We start from the raw sequence: 18,209 nt of genomic DNA, 5'->3' as shown, positions 1-18,209 counted from the left end.
GAGCGAGCAGCCCGAGGAGGCTGCGCGGAGGCGGCGGCCGGAGTCCGCGGAGCTAGAGGCTGCGCACAGCCTCACGCTGGGCCGCTACGAGCAGCAGGAGCGGCGGCGCGAGCGGCGCGAGCGGCGGCTGGAGCGGCAGGAGTCCAGCGAGCAGGAGACGCCCACCAGAGGAGACCTGGTCAAGGGGTGAGGGCCCCCCTGGATCCCAGCGGGATTGGAAGTGCGGGGTGGGGGGAGAAAGAGTTGGGGAGCTACGCCGCCCTAACACCGGAGGCTCGGAATTGCCTCCCGCCATCGGTCCCAGGATAGTACCCACTTCACAGAGGGGCAAACTGAGGCTAAAGTTAGCTAGGAGATGCGCCCCGAGCCTCCGGGTTGGCAAACTCCCGAGCGACCCCGGGCGAGGGATCTTGTCTTCCCTGCGCCTCCGTTTCTAGGCGGGGCTCACTTGGGCACATGCCCCGCCCCCAGGCTGGAGATCAGCCCCTTCATCATCCTCTCCGCAGCCTTGAGGTTTTAGAGATGAAGTAACGGAGAGGGCACGGAGAGGGCGGATTGAGGATCCATCCAGGCAGGCGTGCCCCAGGAAAGACTCCTTTGGCCAAATATTTCTTGGAGACATGATGCCACCTTCACTCCCTTTGGACAAAATATGCATGTGACCATTTGCCGAGTGCCCACTCTGCCCCGGGTGTGTGCCAGGGGACAGCCCTGCCCCTGTTGCGTGGAACTCACAGTCCAAAGGGGGCCAGCACCTCTCACCAAACAGTAAAGACCCAACATGGTCAGGGCCAGCCTGGAGGCCTGGGGGGCAGGGCAGGGGAGAGAATTTGAAGGCACCCATCCGTTGGGACCTTGCTTTGGGTGGCATATGGGCTGCAACCAGGAAGTCAGCAGTTCGGAACCACCAACTGCTCCTCGAGAGACAGATGAGACTCTGCTCCGGTAAAGAGCGCCAATCTGGGAAACCCACAGGGACAGTTCTACCCTGCCCCATATGGTCGCTAGGAGGCAATCGACGGAATGGCAGAGAGTGAGTTACTTGGTGTTAGCTAAAACTCAGGGTTTGGTCCCCCATTCGGAAGACGGGTGGGGGAGAAGAAATGGGCAGGGGCCTGGTGCTTCTGAAGAAGGGGTGAAGGCTGGTCCCGGAGAGAAGGCACCCCAGTTCCATTGAACCTTTGTCTCCCCTCGACAGGAAGGCCACCCTGGCTGACATTGTAGAACAACTGCAGGAGAAGGAGGCCAGCCCTGGGCACCCTGCTGGAGTAAGTTGGGTTTGGAATGGGTGCGACTGTGGGGTCCCCTCTCCTCAGAGGCAGGGCCCAGGGTCCCCTCAGAGAGCAGCAGAGACTCCCAATGGGTGAAGAGGGTCCCGGATGCTCCTGAATTCGCCGCCCTTAGGAAGATGTCTCCATAGACATTTCCATCCCACCTCCAGGAGCCTCTGCCTCTAAATGGATCAATCTTCCAGACACCTCCCACAAATGTGGAGAATCCTGACCCCCCCCCCACGGAGAAGGAAGCCCCAGATTCCTCCCACAAAGAGGACACCCCCTCCCCTCAACCCCTCTGCCAAAGATTTAGCTCCTTGTCCCCAATCTCTAGGGATTTCAAATACGAATCCTGACATTTCCAAGAATGTGGGGTGGGGGTGGGGTGGATCCTGAGGTCTTCGCGACTCACTTCCAAGAGAGATGACCCCCCACCTCAGGCAGACAGGACAGTGAGACCCGTGGACACACCTCCCCTTTCCTTGACAAATGACCCCTACACCTCGTACGGACAGCACTCCTCTCTCCCCTCTCTCCACACAGCCATCGCTGCCCCAGCCTCGCGAGCTTCCCCCCGGCCGTCTACCCAACGGGCTGGAGCCGCCCGAGCGGACACCTCGGCCTGACCGGCCGCGGGCGCGGGACCGACCCAAACCCAGACGGCGGCCGCGCCCCCGAGAGGGAGGCGAGGGCGGGGGAAGCCGGCGCTCGCGCTCCGCCCCTGCCCAGGGAGGCTCCGCCCCCGCGCCCCCGCCCCCGCCCAGCCACACCGTGCAGCACGAGGGCTTCCTGCTGCGCAAGCGCGAGCTCGATGCCAACCGCAAGTCTTCCAACCGGTGAGAGGGCTGGGCGGTTTTGGAAGGCGGAGCTCAAATTCAGGCTGTCCAATGAGTGAGCGAATGGGTCTGAGGAGGCGTTGTTACCGACGTCGGGGACGCGTACCCGGAGGGGGCGGGGCTTGATGAGGGGGCGGGGCTCAACATGTGCGACTCCAACCAATGATGGGAGGAGTGGGGGGGTCTAAGCTTAAAGTGTTCTGTCCAGTAACAGGTGGAACTAGATGCGGACTGGATGGGGCTGAAAGTGAATAAATTGATACTTAATCTCAAAGCAATCAACCCAGGACTGTAGCCAACTGGAGGCGGAGCCTGAAGTGGTCATCTAATTAAGGAGTAGGATTGGGCCAGCTTGAAGTTACAAGGGTGTGAAAAGGGAGAGAACCCAAACTGAGCACCAAATAGTTAAAGCTACCCGTGAGGCACCTTGTAATAAATAGTCCAAGCTGGGCAGGGGCTTGGGTTGGGGAGTGGAAAAACTAACAGTGATGTGTTTATTCTTGGATTCAGCACCTGGTTGTCCAAAACCTTACCCCCTCCCTTTTTATTTAGTTATTTATTTATTTTTAATCATTTTAGCGGGGGCTCGTACAACACTTATCACAATCCTTCCATCCATCCTTTGTGTCAGGCACATTTGCACATTTGTTGTCATCATCATTCTCAAAACATCTGCTTTCTACTCCAGCCCTTGGCATCAGCTCCTCATTTCCCCCCTCCCTCCCCATTGCCCCTCCCCGAAAACCTTTTTTGTCCAAGTGAGAGACAGTCTGGATAGAGCTGAGCTCGACAGGGAAGCGCCTGTTGACAAATGAAGCGAGGTCTAGACAAGACACAGAAGATGTAAACATGGGGGGTGTGGGGGAGTGAGGGGACCTACGGTGGGGGATAGTGGCTAAGGAAGGGCAACCCCAGCAGAGGCCAGCCTGGGCCAGGCCATAGTACTGGGATATTTAGACCCTTCACTGAACTCGGTGGCATAGTGGTTACTCATTAGACTGCTAACCTCAGATCAGAAGTTCAAGGCCACTCCTTGGGAGAAGCAGGACTTTCTAGGCCCATATCATTACAGTCTAGGAAACTCACAGGGGCAGTTCTGTTCTGTCCTGTAGGGTGGCTATGAGTTGGCATTGGCTCAGTGGTGGTGGTGTTGGTGGTGTGTGTGTGTGTGTGTGTGTGTGTGTGTGTGTGTACTCAGCGGACCCAGGCACTGGGCTGCTAACTACAAGATTGCCAGTTTGAAACCACTGGCGGTTCCTCGGGAGAAAGAGAAAAAATTGCCGTTTCAGAAATCCACAGGGAGGGCAGTTCTCCCTTCTTATAGGGTCACTAGGAGTCGCAGTCAGCTGAAGGCAGTGTGTGAGAATGTTTCAGCTCAGTGAGAGCCATAGGAAGAGCACTGGGCTCCCATGAGAGTCAAAGTCCAATGATTGGGAGGCTCTGCACCATCAGCGCCGCGCGCGCGCGCACACACACACACACACACACACACACACACACACACACACCCCACCCCACCCCCCACCCCCAGCCAGCCAGCCAGCCAAGTGCTGGGCTCTGATTCCAGCCCTGTCTCCTCCCCTAGGTCCTGGGTGAGCCTGTACTGCGTGCTCAGCAAGGGGGAGCTGGGTTTCTACAAGGATTCTAAGGGACCAGCATCAGGGAGCACACACGGCGGGGAGCCACTGCTCAATCTGCATAAGGCCACCAGTGAGGTGGCCAGTGACTACAAGAAAAAGAAGCATGTCTTCAAGCTCCAGTGAGCCCCCACAACGCCAGTGGGCAGGCGGGAGGGCCTCCTGAAACCCAGCTCCCCCCACCGGACAGCCCCCGAACTCCCCTGGAGAACTTCAGTCGGTGGGTGAGTCAGGCCTTTGGCCCAGTTCCTCCAAGCCCTTTGTCCTCTCTTGCAGGACCCAGGATGGTAGTGAGTTTCTGCTCCAGGCCAAAGATGAGGTGAGATCCGGGGACCATTCCCTCCTCTCTGTGAGCCTCCGGAGTGAAGGAGCTGTGGTAGGGGCTCCCCCAGGCCAGAGTGATAAGTTCTGTGATGGGTAGCTCCTGGGACATGAGCACCAGAGTGCAGAGAAAGCTGGAGGCCCCTGGCCCTGGCCTCTTAAGTTGCAAAGGGACTGAAGAAGAGGAACACACCTGAAAAAGAAGAGGTACAGGGGTGATGGAGGCAGAGGGAAGTGCAGATGCAAAGGATTGGAGGTGAAGAACGGTAAGGCTACAGGACAGTGTCCAAAGAAGGCAAGGGTATTCTGGAAGGTCCCCAAGGCTGGCTGTTGCAGGGCATTGTGGGCCATTTGGAAGAGTGTGGGATGTTATCCCATGGACACTGAGGAGCCCTGGTGGGGTTGCAGCCAAGGAGATTTATAATAGTGCGCAAGATGGATCCCGCTGGCTGCCCTGTGCAGGGTACATTAAAGAGGTTAAGAATTGGCAGATAGGAGTCCCAGAGTCTGCCAGGGCAGAGACCCAAGTAGGAGAGGGTGTAGCTGGACCCAGGGTGGGCCTGTGGGGAGAGGAAGACGTGAGAGAGACAGGAGTGTGAGTGGATCTCACAGCTGGGGCTGCGGGGAGAACTTAGTATGGCTTGGTTGAGAGATGTGGAGATTAAGAACTACATTTACTCATTCAGTCCTCCCAAAAGATGGGGAGGCAGACCTTTTTCACTCTGCCTTAGGGTTTCAACTGTGAAAAGTCAGTCTCAGAAGCTCACAGGGGCAGGTCTACCCTGTCCTACAGGGTCGCTGTGAGTGGTCATGAACTCCATGACAATGAGAGCTGCCTAATTTTGCTTATCTGTAAAGTAGGGTTAAAAATAGTTCCTCCCAAGAGGATTGCTGTGGGAGTTTAAGGACTAGAAGACTCAGTACAAAACCCCAGCAGGCATCTGCGACGATGATTCTTGGGCTGTGTTCTTTAGGTCTGTAGTGGCAGCATAGTGGATTTTACCTTGGGCTGCTTAACCGAAAGGTCAACGGTTCAAACCTACCAACCACTCCTTGGGAGACAGATGAGGTTCTCTGCTACAGTAAAGATTTACAGCCTTGAAAACCCACAGGGTTTCAGAATCAACTCGACAGTGGGTTGGGTTAGGTGTTGACTGCGTACGATTGATCCACAAAAGCGCTCGGGACACGGGGCTGGTACAAAAAGCCACCCCAAACCAAACCCTCTGCCGCCAGGTCAATTTCAACAGCTGTATTACCGTTTACATGATTAGTATTCTTACGGTCCCCGTTTAATCGATGAGGAAACGGAGGTTCAGAGAGGGCAGTTTGATTCCAGACTTGTGTATTACCAGAGTTCTTCTGCAAATATAGACTGGTTTCCATTCCCCCCCCAATTCCCCCCCACCAGGAGGAGATGAGCGGTTGGATGGAGGCCTTGACGTCCTCTGTGGCAGAACACGCAGAGATAGCTCGCTGGAGCCAGACACTCCCCACAACCTCATCCACAGATGAAGGCAACCCCAAGCTGCGGGAGGCCGGGGAGCGCAGGGCCAGCGGGCGCCGGAAGTGACGCCCCTGTCCAGGGGCCTGGCCGGGGCCCCTCCCCGTCCCCTCCTCTCCACTCTCCACTCTGTGGGCACAAAGACACTTTCTCTTTCCAAGGGGCAGGAGCCCCTAGTTGCAACACAGTGGACTTGGCATGACTGGCACTGGAAAAGAAGGGACTACTCCTGCACCCCCAAAAGTGGTGGAGGGAGAGCTGCCCCTATAGCCATATCTCGGCCCCTCCCCGCTGGCCACCTCCACCCCAGGTGCTGGGGCTCTATTATTTTTATGCAATACCTGAGCTTGAGGTGAGGCAGGGAGGGGACCAGTTGAGCCAAGTCCTCTGTCCCGACCCCCAGATCCTGACCCAAGAAGCTGGGGTGGTGGGGGCAAGAATTCCTGCCCCCCTCCCCACCCTAGGGATGGGAACGGGGGCGCTGGTGAGGTCCCCTGGACCGTCCAGGGTGCTAGGGGGTGGGGAGGGGACGCCCCCTCCCTGCCTTTACCTCACTTCCAATGCTGCCTTGATCTGTCTGGGAGGGGGAGGTGGGGGGAGCCCTAGCCCCCACCCCCCACGCATCCCACCGCCACCGAGCCATGCGCGGTTCATTCCTGACTTAGTTTATTTTTGCAAGATGTCAACCTCCCCCCCCCCTGCCCCGCATCTGCGAAGGCTTTCAAGGGAGGGGGCGTCAAAGCTCAAAACTGTCTTCCTCTCTCCTCCCCCCCTGCAGCTGTAAATGACCTTCCGTGAGGGGTGGGGCGAGGGGGAGCCCTCCCCCTGCATGCTTCTGGCTGGAGCACGTCCCTGGGGGGTGCGTGAAGGGCTAAAGGGGTTGTGGGCAGCCCCCAGGGCCTCCAGGAGAAGCCGCTGGGGCCCAGGGGTGTGGGGCGGTGTGGCGGGCGCACACTGTAAGTACCTATAATAAACCCTTCGGCTTTGACGGTCTGTGCTGGCTGGTCTGTGTTTTATGGGCCGCGCTTGAGAGAATTGGGGGAGTGGCCGAGAAGATCTAAATGTCTCTTGTGGTGGGGACTGAATTCGGGCTCCAAGCACGTGATCCAGAAGAGGGACCTAGACGCCATTCTTAAAAAAGGAGACACAGCCCCCGCCCCCCAAAAGAGGAGAACCTGGGAGGGATGGGGAAAGGTTTTGTTATGCCCGGGCTGCCAGTTCGCACCGTCCAGGTAAGGAAAGCGTGGCCCCTTTAAGGAGGCGGGTATGTCAGCTGTGACGGGCGAGCGCATTGACCAATCGCTGGCGGCCTGGGAGTCACCGGTCCAATGAGAGGAGTATGGGTGGGGTCTGGCTCCACACCCGGAAGTGGGCGCAGCCGGTGGGCTCGCCTGTGGATCATGGCAGCAGTGGCGACTGCAGCCGAAGGGACCCCAGGCCGGGGTCCCCCCGGGGAGGTGATTCATCTGAACGTGGGAGGCAAGAGGTGAGCGCAGAGAGAGCCCTTGGAGTCGGGGAGCGGAGTGGGAGTGCCTGCCCCTCGGGGGTGGGGGGAACCCCTGTCCATCAAGACTTGCTCCGCCTCCGGCTGGAGGCGCGAGAGCCTGGAAAAGTGCCGGGGAAACTCATCCTGTCTTGGGGAACAAGTCGCGCCCCTTCTTTTTACCGCCTCTTCCCCATCATCTTACGGGTCCGCTTACCCTCCCCATCCAGATTCAGTACCTCCCGTCAGACTCTTACGTGGATTCCAGACTCCTTCTTCTCCAGGTGATCCATTAGGAGAGCGAGTTTAGGGGCGTGGGTGGCTGAAGAGCAGTGTTGGGGAGCCCCAAACTCACCTCCTTCCTGCCCCCGCCCTTGACATTTGTTCTGCGGATCCTCCCTATAGCCTTCTGAGCGGACGCATCTCCACGTTAAAAGACGAAACTGGAGCGGTGAGTAGCAGTAGGGCAGGAAATGGGGGGGCCGGACGTGGAGGGGCAGGACCCCTCGCTCCCGACTCGGTCCGCACCTTGCCCTGTCCACCCTTTGTTGTCCCCCTTTCTCGCAGATCTTCATCGACAGGGACCCCACCGTGTTCGCCCCCATCCTCAACTTCCTCCGCACCAAAGAGTTGGACCCCAGGTTAGCATGGAGGTCAAAGGGCCGCCCAACTTCTTCACCCCACGAGAGGTCTCTTCCGCCCCTCACAATGTTCACGTAGGCTTCGCTCTATTAGAATTCTCATTCGGAATCGTGATCGCATTAAAAGTACAACATGCCACCAAGTCTTCCCCTCCCACCGCCAGGCAGAATCTTGACCCATCAGAACACCACGCCCCAGGGGCACTTTTGACGCTTGGAGGGGCCGTGGAGCTGGGTTCCCACTGATAGCAACCCTTGTGCAGGACAGGAGGAAACGGGCGATTCGGACGGGTCTTGTTCAGTTTGAGCCCATTGTTGCAGTTTGGAAACTACCCCGGCAGAATTCTCTGCCTCCTCTCTCAGACAGTGACTCTTAACGATTCTTCCACCCAGGGGTGTTCATGGTTCCAGTCTCCTCCATGAAGCTCAGTTCTATGGGCTCACTCCGCTGGGTAAGTGGAAGGCCTTGCTTAGCATTCTCGTTTACCTGGAAACCCGCCTTCTAATAGTGCACCCTGCCTGTGCCCTGGCCCCCTCTCTCCTCTCTCCTGAAATAAGATTGGGTTCCAGCTGAGAACTGGATTTGACCTTGCGTCCAAACGGAGTGATGGCATTCTGTGGGGCAAAGAGCTGAGGACCGGGAAGGGGCTCATCTCATATCCTCCGAAGCCCCAGCCATGGCGTTGTTCTTTCTCAGTGCGGCGCCTGCAACTTCGAGAGGAGCTGGACCGATCCTCTTGTGGAAATGTCCTGTTCACCGGTTACCTGCCTCCTCCAGGTGGGTGCTCCTAAAGGAGGGAGAGGGTGGTGAATTAAAGACTATATTTTCCCTGGGCCCCCAGCCCTTCCTGGGGGCCTTGCTTGTGCTAGGAGTCCTGAGACCATAATGGGAGTTGTAGTTCTGCTTCAGATGCTTGGAGAGGAAGTAAGAAACTGCATTTCCCATGAGGCAGTGGGGCACCTCGTGTGCTTTGAGCCTCAGATGTGTGCCATAGAGGCTGATGGGAGTTGTAGTTCAGCTCTGATTTCCCAGTGGGTTGCCTGATATGCTGGGGTCCTTGGCATGGCAGAGAGAAGTATTAAAGAGGAGTTTGGAACAACCATCCCCTTGAGACCGGAGCCATTAGCCTACGAAATATCGAATTGTTTATGACTCATAGTGACCTTGTACAGATCAATAGGTTTTCTGAGACTGTAAATCTTGACAGGGTGTAGACAGCCACCTCTTTCTTCCACAGGGCTGATCGTAGGTTTGAGCCTGGGGCCTTTCAGTTAACAGCCCAATGCTTGTCCTATAGCACTGCTTTAAAAATGCAACCAAGGGGTGGGGTGGGGGGATGAGGAGCTAATACTAAGGGCTCAAGTAGAAAGCAAATGTTTTGAGAATGATGACGGCAACAAATGTACAAATGTGCTTGACACAATGCATGGGTGTATGGATTGTGATAAGAGTTGTAGAAGCCCCCAGTAAAAAAAAAAGTTTTTAAGTGCAACCAAGCTCACTGCCAACAAGCAGATGCCAACTCATGGTGACCCTATAGGTCAGGGTAGAGCGGTTCCTAGGTTTCAAAGACTGTAACTCTTGCTAGGAGTAGGAAGCCTCATCTTTCTCCCTGGGAGCGATCAGTAGTTTCGAACTTGCAATTAGCAGCTCAGCTTTTAACCACCATCGAAACCTCCAGCAGCTGCTTCCGTTGAGATGGACAAGACTTCACAGTCTCCGTACGAGTTGGAATGAACTCAAAAGCAGTGAGGCATTGCCGCTACGGAATATTTGTCCCAGGGGTTATTGGGAACTGTAGTCCACTGGACTGTGCTGGTTGAGGGAAAGAACCCAGTAGGGAAATTGTCACTTATAGCTGTATTTCCCTAACCTCAACCATTACGAACTGCCTTCTTGACATGTCCCGAATATGAAGACCGGTGCTATTATTTTAGTAACTTAGGTTTACTTGGGTTACAAAGATTTTTTAGATAGGGATCTTGTATCAGGATCTGTCCACCACAGACACGAAGTCAACATGGAAATTCAACCCATCTGAACCCTGGCAGTCTCCTTCAGTTCAGCAGAGCGAGAGGTGGCTTGGTCCGCTCCATCTCCGTGATCGCACACAACCGAAGGCTTCCAGTAGCATGTAACCCGGGGCTTTCACTGTCCCCTCTTCAGGAGTAGATCACGAGGCCCTCCTCCTGTCTTCCTAAACAGACAGCAAGCCGACATTGAGCTCCGGCTAGGTTCTGTTCCCTACCAAGGGTTTCCTTGCTCCCGTGGGTTTCAAAGGAAATCTTAGCAAGTATTAAGATGCTCTTGTGACCCAGTGGTTAAGTGCTGTCCACCAAAGGGCCCTTCTCAGCCTGCCCTTCCGCAGGCGTGACATGGCTGTAAAGACCCCAAACCAGTCCAACCAGTGCCGTGGGGTTCATTCTGACTCTTAGCCACCCTACCACCTTGGAAACCCTTGGGGCGGTTCTCCATCGTCTGCGGGCTGGCGTTGATTCCAGGGCAGCTGCTATGAGTTGGTTGGTGTTCCGGTTTGTCGATTTCTGTTATTGTAAGCTGTATCAAGAGAGCCTTCCTCTGTGGCCCCTGCAGGAGGAATAGCTCTCAGTGGGGTTTTATGAAATAGAAACGTTTACAGTAACAGCAGGGTTAGCGTGGAAACTCAACTCAAAGTGTGGTGGTGGGCAGCTGCCACTGGCGCTGCCTGAGTTCTAAGTTGTTGGCACCGTGTCCCGGCACCACCTAAAATGGGCCAGGTCAGCACTGCACCACTAGGGACAGGCAGGGTTGTCCTGATTACAATCACTAAAGCCCCGCCCCGCCCCCAACTCCGCCTCTGCCCCCAGTGTTCCCAGTGAAGCGAAGAAACCGGCATAGCATGGTGGGGCCCCAGCAGGCAGGGGGTCGCCCAGCCCCTGTTCGACGGAGCAACACAATGCCCCCCAACTTGGGCAACGCCGGACTGCTGGGCCGCATGCTGGAGGAGAAAGCTCCTCCACCCTCAGGTAGGCTTCTGCCTCCAACTGTGGGGACCCCCGTAATGCCAGGGTAATCCTTGGGAGCCCCTGTGAACCTTCCCTGACCCCGACTCTCCCCCATCCCCACCTAGGGCTACCCGAAGAGCCGGGCATGGTGCGGCTGGTGTGTGGGCACCACAACTGGATCGCCGTGGCCTATACTCAGTTTCTTGTCTGCTACAGGTGCTTGGTGGCCCGGGGGCAGCGCCTTTGAGCCCTGGTGGCAGGGGAGGACTGGGGGTGAAGGTTGATGATGTGTCGCTCCCCACTCCCACCCCCATCCTACAGGCTGAAGGAAGCCTCTGGCTGGCAGCTGGTGTTTTCCAGCCCCCGCCTGGACTGGCCTATCGAGAGACTGGCCCTCACGTCCCGAGTGCCCGGCGGGGCTCTGGGCGAGCATGACAAGATGGTGGCAGTGGCCACGGGCAATGAGATCCTGCTGTGGGCGCTGCAGGCCGAAGGCGGGGGCTCCGAAATAGGTACGGGCCCCAGGCGCCTCAGGCTTCCCCTGGGAGACGCCGGTACCCATTAGACTTTTGCACCCACCTCTGCCTCCTAGAGCTGTGGACCCATCAGAATCTCCTGTCCGTTCGGATGTCCGGCCCCATCGGGATGCTATGGATGGTAGAACTAGCTCCTTGTTAGTTACTGTGGAGCCCGCTGGGACCCAGGGCGCCCTGAGCTAGCCAAACTGCAGCTCACAGTCATCAGTCAATCCTGACTCCTAGCGACCCTACAGGACCCGCCTCAGTGGGGTTCTGAGATTGTAAGCCTTGACAGGAGCAGGCGGCCTCATCTTCCCCCCACGTGGCAGCTGGCCGTTCCACACTGCCGACCATGCGGTGGACAGCACAGTGCTTACTCGCTGCTGTCACCAGAGGCGCGTACCGTCTCCATAGCTGTTGCTGCTGCTGCTGCAGGGGGGCCCTCCAACCTAGACACGGCTTTTGTCTTCCAGCAGGACTGTCAGACGGTTCTGTCGTGATCCACAAGGCTTTCATTGGCTCGTGGTTGGCCACAGGTCTCCAGGCCTTTCTGCCTCGTGTCTCTCAGCCTGGGAGCTGCAGCAAACGCTGTGCCCTTGGGTGGCCCAGCTGGTATTTGAGATTCCAGTAGGAGAGCTACCTTCCAGCATGACAGCCAGCACTAAGCTGCCACCGCATGATTGGCGGGTGGTGGGTAGAACTCTCTCCCCCAGTAGAACTTTATAGCTGTTCAAATAGTCCATCTGGTGGAATTCCAGAAGCCATCAGAATCTCTGCCCCCTTAGAACCCGCTGCCTTACCTGACGCCCAAACCCTAAGAAAATCCACCCGTCCTGGCCCCGGTCAAGGTCTCTCAGGAGTACTCACTGGGCTGCTAGCCACAAGGCCAGCACTTGGAACCACCAGCCATTCCGAGGGAGAAAGACAAGGCTCTCTGTTCCTGTCATAAGTGACAGTCTGGGAAACCCACGGGGGCAGGGTCCACCCTGCCCTATAGGGTCTCTGTGAGTCGGAATCCAGTTGGTGGCCGTGGGAGTCAGGTGGATTCTCCATTGAGAATGCTCCTTCCCTTTCCGACTCTCTGGCTTATTAGAATCATCTGCGCCCTCACACCGCTCTGTCCTCGGGAGCACCCTCCTGCAGCCAGAGTTTTTGAGTTTCAGGTTTCATCCGAAGCAGGACCCCATCCTCCAGGTGCTCCTGGGAGGGGTCCAGGCCCACCCCAATCCACTAGCCTCTGGGGTTTTCCTCTCCCCTGTGGCAAGGCAGGCCCCACCCCCTGCTGAGCCCTCTCTGCCTCTGTAGGAGTCTTCCACCTGGGGGTGCCGGTGGAGGCCTTGTTCTTTGTGGGCAACCAACTCATTGCCACCAGCCACACGGGGCGCGTCGGGGTGTGGAACGCCGTCACCAAGCACTGGCAGGTGAGTGCTCCCGTCAGCCTGGCTTCCTGCCCCCTCAGTGGCCAGCCAGCTCACGCAGCAGCGCCAAGGCAGGTTCCTTTCTGCCCTCCCCCTACTGGGGAGCACCAGGGGCCACAAGGGACAGATCCTGGGCATGTGCACTACAGGCTTAAGGGGCCTCCTGGAGGGCCTCTTGGAGGAAGGGGCTGCCCACGCTGAAGGATCGGTAGGGTGGGTTTGGAAAGGAGATTCTCCAGACACTGGGTAGGGAGCGGGCCGCAGGGAGATGGTGCAGGAGGCAGAGACCCACAGCAAGAGACCAGCCGACATGTCCATGCATGGTGTTGCTTGTCTATACCAAAGTGTGAGTGTGGGGGAAAGAAGGAGATAAATACAAACACCACGGCAAAGAAAACAGCAGGAGGCAACACGGGGAGAGAGAGAGAGGTAGACAGAGAGCAGCCAGGACTGCATGACCAGGACAGTTACAGGGACAGAGAGAAAGGAGAGATAGAGAAGCGAAAACCAAACCAGACCCACTGCCAGTAAGTCGGCTCCGACGCACAGAGCATGGTGGCCCTGCAGGGCAGGGTAGGACTGCCTCTGAGAGACTGTCACTCGTTACGGGTGTAGAGAGCCTCGTCTTGTGCCCGTGGAGTCTCTGGTGGTCTCAAACTGCCGACTTGGAGGTGAGCAGCCCCATGTGTAACTATGACACCACCAGGGTCCCCTAAGAGCTGGAGACGCAGAGTAACGTCAGAGGAGAAGCAGAGTAACAGTGTGGACGAGAGGCTGAGAGACAGGCAAAGGCTCGCCCGAGGGAGATCCGACCAAGACAGGGAGAGCATGGGCGAGGCCGGGGAAAGACGGGCCAGCAGCTGCCTGTGGGTTCTGCAGAGGAGAGGGGCGGGGGGCTCTGGGCTCGGGCTAGGGGGAAGCCAAGGCCTGAAGGTGACCATGGCCACGGCCTGCCCTCAGGTCCAAGAAGTGCAGCCCATCACCAGCTACGATGCAGCAGGTTCTTTCCTCCTCCTGGGTTGTAACAACGGCTCCATCTACTACGTGGGTGAGCAGTGCCCCTTGCTCCGCAGGTGCCGGAGAGCCTTCCCAGGATGGAAGATGGGGAGGGGACGGGCTGGGGCACCTTGACCAAACCCACTCCACCCCATCCCCACCCCCCACCCTAGATGTGCAGAAGTTCCCCCTCCGCATGAAGGACAATGACCTCCTGGTCAGCGAGCTCTACCGGGACCCGGCGGAAGACGGGGTCACCGCCCTCAGTGTCTACCTCACACCCAAGACCAGTAAGCTGTGACCCCCAGCTTCCCCCCACGACCCTCCCCATCCATCTGTCCTCCCCCACAGTATCCGGGGAGCATGGCTGAATGGGATTCATCAGGGTGGGGATGGACTCACAGGACTCCTGTTGCTAAGCTGCCCCACAGTGGCAGACCAGACCCCACGTCATCAGTCTTTCTGTGTCTTTCCATCTGCGTGATCCGGGCACCCTAGTGCTGCTGTAACCGAACTACTACAGTGGGCTGGTTTTCAAGAACAGAAATTTACTCTCGAACGAACGGGAGGCCAGCACTCCAAATCGCAGGCCCGGCTCCAGGGGAAGGTGCTCTCCCCGTGTCTCCTCTGGGGGGAGATGATTGCCTCGGCTTGGGCGATTCCACCCTCACCCCCCGCCTCACACACCCCCCAGTGTTCCTCCGTGCCTTGGCAATCTCCACGTGGCCCACTTCTCCTTCAGTTCAGCCTTCTTTTTCAGAACGGGTTTTTGTGTTGTTTCTGTCTTGTTTGGTTGACTTCAAGTGCCATGGAATAGGCCAATTGTTCCCGTTTGTTTCCATTGGGATAGAATTCACAGACTGTCAAGTTCACCATTTAAGCATGTACACTTCAGTGGGTTTGCGTGTACTCACACGTCGGTGTAACCATCACCGCCATTTAATTCTAGCACATCTCATCAACTCAGAGAGAAACTCATTAACAGTCTCTCCTCCATCTCAACGGAACTTTTTGTTGTTCAATCATTTTATTGGGGGCTCGTACAACTCTTATCACAATCCATCCATTGTGTCAAGCACATTTGTACATCAACTGAACTCTTATGTATAGTGTGAGGTAGGGATCGGGCTAATCCCCGCCCCCCCCCCATATATATATATATCAGTTGTTGTAGCAGGAATGTGTTCCTAATACATCTAATATCCAAGCAAAGGTTCGCTCTCCCCTGTCTTTCTTATTCATTCTTTTTTCTCTCCATCTCCCTCCTCTCACGGACCACCATTCTGTCCCGTTTAGCCTTCATCTTCTCATTTCTGTGGACCTTTCCAAACAGATATTGTTCTTTCTGACTTGTTTTTATTCATAAAGTGCTGGCTACGTCTATCAGATGACCAGTGGACTTTTCCCACCGACCACACCCTAGATGTCATACCTGTCCGTATTGCAGTGCGTATCCCTAATCCATCCTCCTGCCCGCTGCACTAAATACTCCAACCAAGTTATGTTGACTCTAGTTACTGCGGATATTCCACTAAGTTTCTGGCAATTGCAAAATTCTCTGCCCCCTGTGGACAGTGGTCAAGGGCTTGAGTCCCTCAAACACACAGGGCTACATTTTCTCTCTTCGCCATCTCTATCTGTTTATGTCTCTGGGCATTTCTGCCCCTCGAATCCCCTCTTCCCCTTTGTCGCTTTCTTTATATCTGGTGTGTGACTCAGTATCCCTATTCTCTATGCCTTCTGCTTTTCTCTTTCTCTTCCCCTCTCTTAGGAGCCCTGGTGGTGTAGTGGGTTTTGTGCTGGGCTGCTAACCAAATGGCCAGCAGTTCAAACCCACCAGCCACTCCATGGGAGAAAGATGAGGCTGTCTACTCCTGTAAAGACTTACAACCTCGGAAACCCCAGGGGGCGGGGGGCGGTTCTACTCTGTACTGCAGGGTTGCTGTGAGTCAGAATTGACTCAATGGCAGTGAGTTTGGCTTGGCTTGCGGGGGCCCCCCCCCCCAATTTCTGCAGTCTCTCTCCCTGATCTGCCCTTCAGTCTCCTGTCCCTCCATCCCCTGCACGTCCACCCTAGTTGACAGAGTGTCTGTGTCAGCCCCTCTCTCTGCCCATTGGCTTCTGTCTTTGACCCACCCCTCCTGCCGACCACCTAGTCCCGCCCTGGTGCCTTCTCCGCAGGTGACAGTGGGAACTGGATTGAGATTGCCTACGGCACGTGCTCGGGCGGCGTGCGGGTCATCGTGCAGCACCCGGAGACGGTGGGCTCGGGCCCACAGCTCTTCCAGACCTTCACGGTGCACCGCAGCCCCGTCACCAAGATCATGCTCTCCGAGAAGCACCTCATCTCAGGTGGGCCCGGGTCGCCGCCTGCAGGAGAGGCGCTGGGAAGACGGCAGAGGAGGCTTGTCCCTGGGGAGACACGTTCTGGGCTGGAGACCTGGCAGGGGCGGGGGTTGGCATTGAGACCAGGAGGGACCTGTGGGAACAAGGGAATCCTCGGAGGGAAATCAGGCCGCGGAGCGTGAGTTGGGGTGTAGAAGGGACTCCACAGATAATTGTCGAGGACCCACTTGGTGCCCAGCATGCCTCAGTGATAGCCACCCTCCATAGGGTTTTGGGGGCTGGGCATCTCGATGGGAACAGACCGTGCACTGTCTAAGCCATAGTGCCACCAGGGTACCTGGACTATACACGGCCCCAAACCAGCGTCAGGTGATGAGAAATGCGAGGAAGCAGGAAAAAGCAGAGTGAATGGCTCTCGGTGGTTTCCGGAGAGAGGCCACCTGAGAAGGGGCCTTCGGAGCAGAAATGAGAGGACCAGCCTTGGGATCAGCGGGGACAAGTGTGTCAGGCAGAGGGAACCGCTCCACGGAGGCTCTGAGGCCAGAGGTGACTTGGCCTTTTGAGGAAGCGCAGAGGCCCTGTGGATGGAGTGGAGTGGCAGGGGGTGGAGAGCAGAGGTGCCAAGGTCAGGGAGGGAGGGGACAGCTGGGGGAGGGGGTGGCTGAGGTCAGGCGTGAGCAATCAGGGGAGCGACTTTGGAAGGACAGCCCGCAGGCTGACTGTCAGACCTTTTAGGGATCAGAGACTTCTCAGAAAGTGCAGCCAGGCCTGACCTGCCGGCCCCCACCCCCTATCCCCCACTTGCAGTCTGTGCCGACAATAACCACGTGCGGACGTGGTCGGTGACACGTTTCCGGGGCATGATCTCCACGCAGCCTGGCTCCACCCCGCTAGCATCCTTCAAGATCCTGGCGCTGGAGGCTGCGGATGGACACGGGGGCTGCAGCGCAGGCAACGACATTGGTGCCCACCTGCCCCCACCCCACTGACCCTACCTGACCTCTTCCCCACCCTTGACCTCCACCCATCCCCAGCGGACCCTAGTGGCCTGAACTGACCCACCCAGCCGACCTAGCCAACCCCCTTTGACCTTCACCTGGGCCCCCACAAACTGACTCATGATGCCCACCCCACCCCACTCCTGCTCCCTGTTGTTCCCCAACTCCAGTGACTGTGGCTGACCCCTACCCACCTCTGAGCCCCCAGGAGGGGGCTGTGGTGGGGCAGCAGAAAGGGAGCAGAGCTGTGGGGACCCCAGCGGGCCCTGACCACTACCTCTGCTGGCCCAGGTCCCTATGGGGAGCGGGACGAGCAGCAGGTGTTCATTCAGAAGGTGGTGCCCAGCGCCAGCCAGCTGTTTGTACGCCTCTCGTCGACGGGGCAGCGGTGAGCACTCCCCCGTCGGGTGGGGAGCACGAGCAGAGCTGGGTCTGGTGGGAGGGTCCCAGGCAAGGGACCCTGAAGGGCAAAGGTTGGGAGAGAAGGCAGTCCTGGGGCTCTGGAGGCTGGAAGTCCCAAATGTGTGACAGATACAGGGCAGGGACCTGCAGCTCGGTCAGGGCCAGCAAGGAGGGGGACCAGGCCAGCGGCAGGCTGGGGGCAGCGGCAGGAAGCTGTCAGAGCCACCGCTGCTGCTTGCCCAGCTTGGGAAGGGGGGCCCAGGAGGGCTCCCTTGAAGGGGACTGAGCAGAGTCCTGAGGGATTTACAAGAGGAGGGAGGGGAAAGGGGTCCTGGGTGCAGGGGCAGGGTTGGTAGCGTGTGCACGGCTTGGAAAAGGTCCAGTTGTGTCATCAGCCCAGTGGGGGGTCGGGGAGGGGTGTGCCCTGCTGTGACAGAGATGGAGAGGAGGGGCCAGGAACCCAGGGAGGAGGAGGGACCAGGGATGTGGCGTAACTGAGGCAAGCCGGAGTGGGGGTGGCATAGCTGCTCAGAGGGACAGTCAAGAAGAGGGGAGTAGCCAGGGGAAATGAGTTGGGGTGGGGGAGTAGTCAGGGCAATGCAAGGAGCTGGCTGTGGGAGGAGGAGCCAGAGGGAGGGCCCATTGTGAGGGGGCCTGAGCTCAGGAGAGGGCAGAGAAGGAAGCAGGTTGTGCCCTGGGTGGCCTCTCACCAGCTCTCCCCCACCCCACAGGGTGTGCTCTGTGCGGTCTGTGGACGGCTCCCCCACCACCGCCTTCACGGTGCTCGAGTGCGAGGCCTCCCGGCGCCTCGGCTCCAGGCCCCGGCGCTACCTGCTCGCCGGCCAGGCTA

General features: G+C 57.7%; 2 protein-coding genes across 2 annotated transcripts in view; both read left to right on the top strand.

The window, feature by feature from the left end:
* Nucleotides 1-6,565, top strand: part of LOC123521987 (spectrin beta chain, non-erythrocytic 4-like) — a 7,495-nt gene extending 930 nt beyond the window's left edge. The window contains exons 2-7 of the mRNA XM_045292703.1: nucleotides 4-186; nucleotides 1,199-1,268; nucleotides 1,818-2,110; nucleotides 3,696-3,869; nucleotides 4,024-4,066; nucleotides 5,480-6,565. Of these exons, the coding sequence (XP_045148638.1) occupies nucleotides 4-186; nucleotides 1,199-1,268; nucleotides 1,818-2,110; nucleotides 3,696-3,869; nucleotides 4,024-4,066; nucleotides 5,480-5,641 (925 nt within the window). The 3' untranslated portion in view covers nucleotides 5,642-6,565. The remainder of the gene's footprint in view (nucleotides 1-3; nucleotides 187-1,198; nucleotides 1,269-1,817; nucleotides 2,111-3,695; nucleotides 3,870-4,023; nucleotides 4,067-5,479) is intronic.
* A 389-nt stretch (nucleotides 6,566-6,954) lies between these two features.
* The window catches only part of SHKBP1 (SH3KBP1 binding protein 1), a 12,203-nt gene continuing 948 nt past the window's right edge, over nucleotides 6,955-18,209 (top strand). Inside the window, exons 1-16 of the mRNA XM_045292702.1 lie at nucleotides 6,955-7,058; nucleotides 7,286-7,339; nucleotides 7,461-7,506; nucleotides 7,623-7,696; nucleotides 8,090-8,148; nucleotides 8,394-8,474; nucleotides 10,544-10,702; nucleotides 10,807-10,897; nucleotides 11,003-11,193; nucleotides 12,505-12,620; nucleotides 13,578-13,665; nucleotides 13,787-13,903; nucleotides 15,795-15,965; nucleotides 16,767-16,922; nucleotides 17,249-17,345; nucleotides 18,091-18,200. Of these exons, the coding sequence (XP_045148637.1) occupies nucleotides 6,973-7,058; nucleotides 7,286-7,339; nucleotides 7,461-7,506; nucleotides 7,623-7,696; nucleotides 8,090-8,148; nucleotides 8,394-8,474; nucleotides 10,544-10,702; nucleotides 10,807-10,897; nucleotides 11,003-11,193; nucleotides 12,505-12,620; nucleotides 13,578-13,665; nucleotides 13,787-13,903; nucleotides 15,795-15,965; nucleotides 16,767-16,922; nucleotides 17,249-17,345; nucleotides 18,091-18,200 (1,696 nt within the window). The 5' untranslated portion in view covers nucleotides 6,955-6,972. The remainder of the gene's footprint in view (nucleotides 7,059-7,285; nucleotides 7,340-7,460; nucleotides 7,507-7,622; nucleotides 7,697-8,089; nucleotides 8,149-8,393; nucleotides 8,475-10,543; nucleotides 10,703-10,806; nucleotides 10,898-11,002; nucleotides 11,194-12,504; nucleotides 12,621-13,577; nucleotides 13,666-13,786; nucleotides 13,904-15,794; nucleotides 15,966-16,766; nucleotides 16,923-17,248; nucleotides 17,346-18,090; nucleotides 18,201-18,209) is intronic.

Source organism: Echinops telfairi, unplaced genomic scaffold (assembly GCF_000313985.2).
Source record: "Echinops telfairi isolate 266 unplaced genomic scaffold, ASM31398v2 ScPeMD7_655;HRSCAF=1070, whole genome shotgun sequence".
NCBI classification, from domain to species: Eukaryota; Metazoa; Chordata; class Mammalia; order Afrosoricida; family Tenrecidae; genus Echinops; species Echinops telfairi.
The sequence above is the reverse complement of the archived record's forward strand: the minus strand, read 5'-3'. Positions and strand labels throughout refer to the sequence as shown.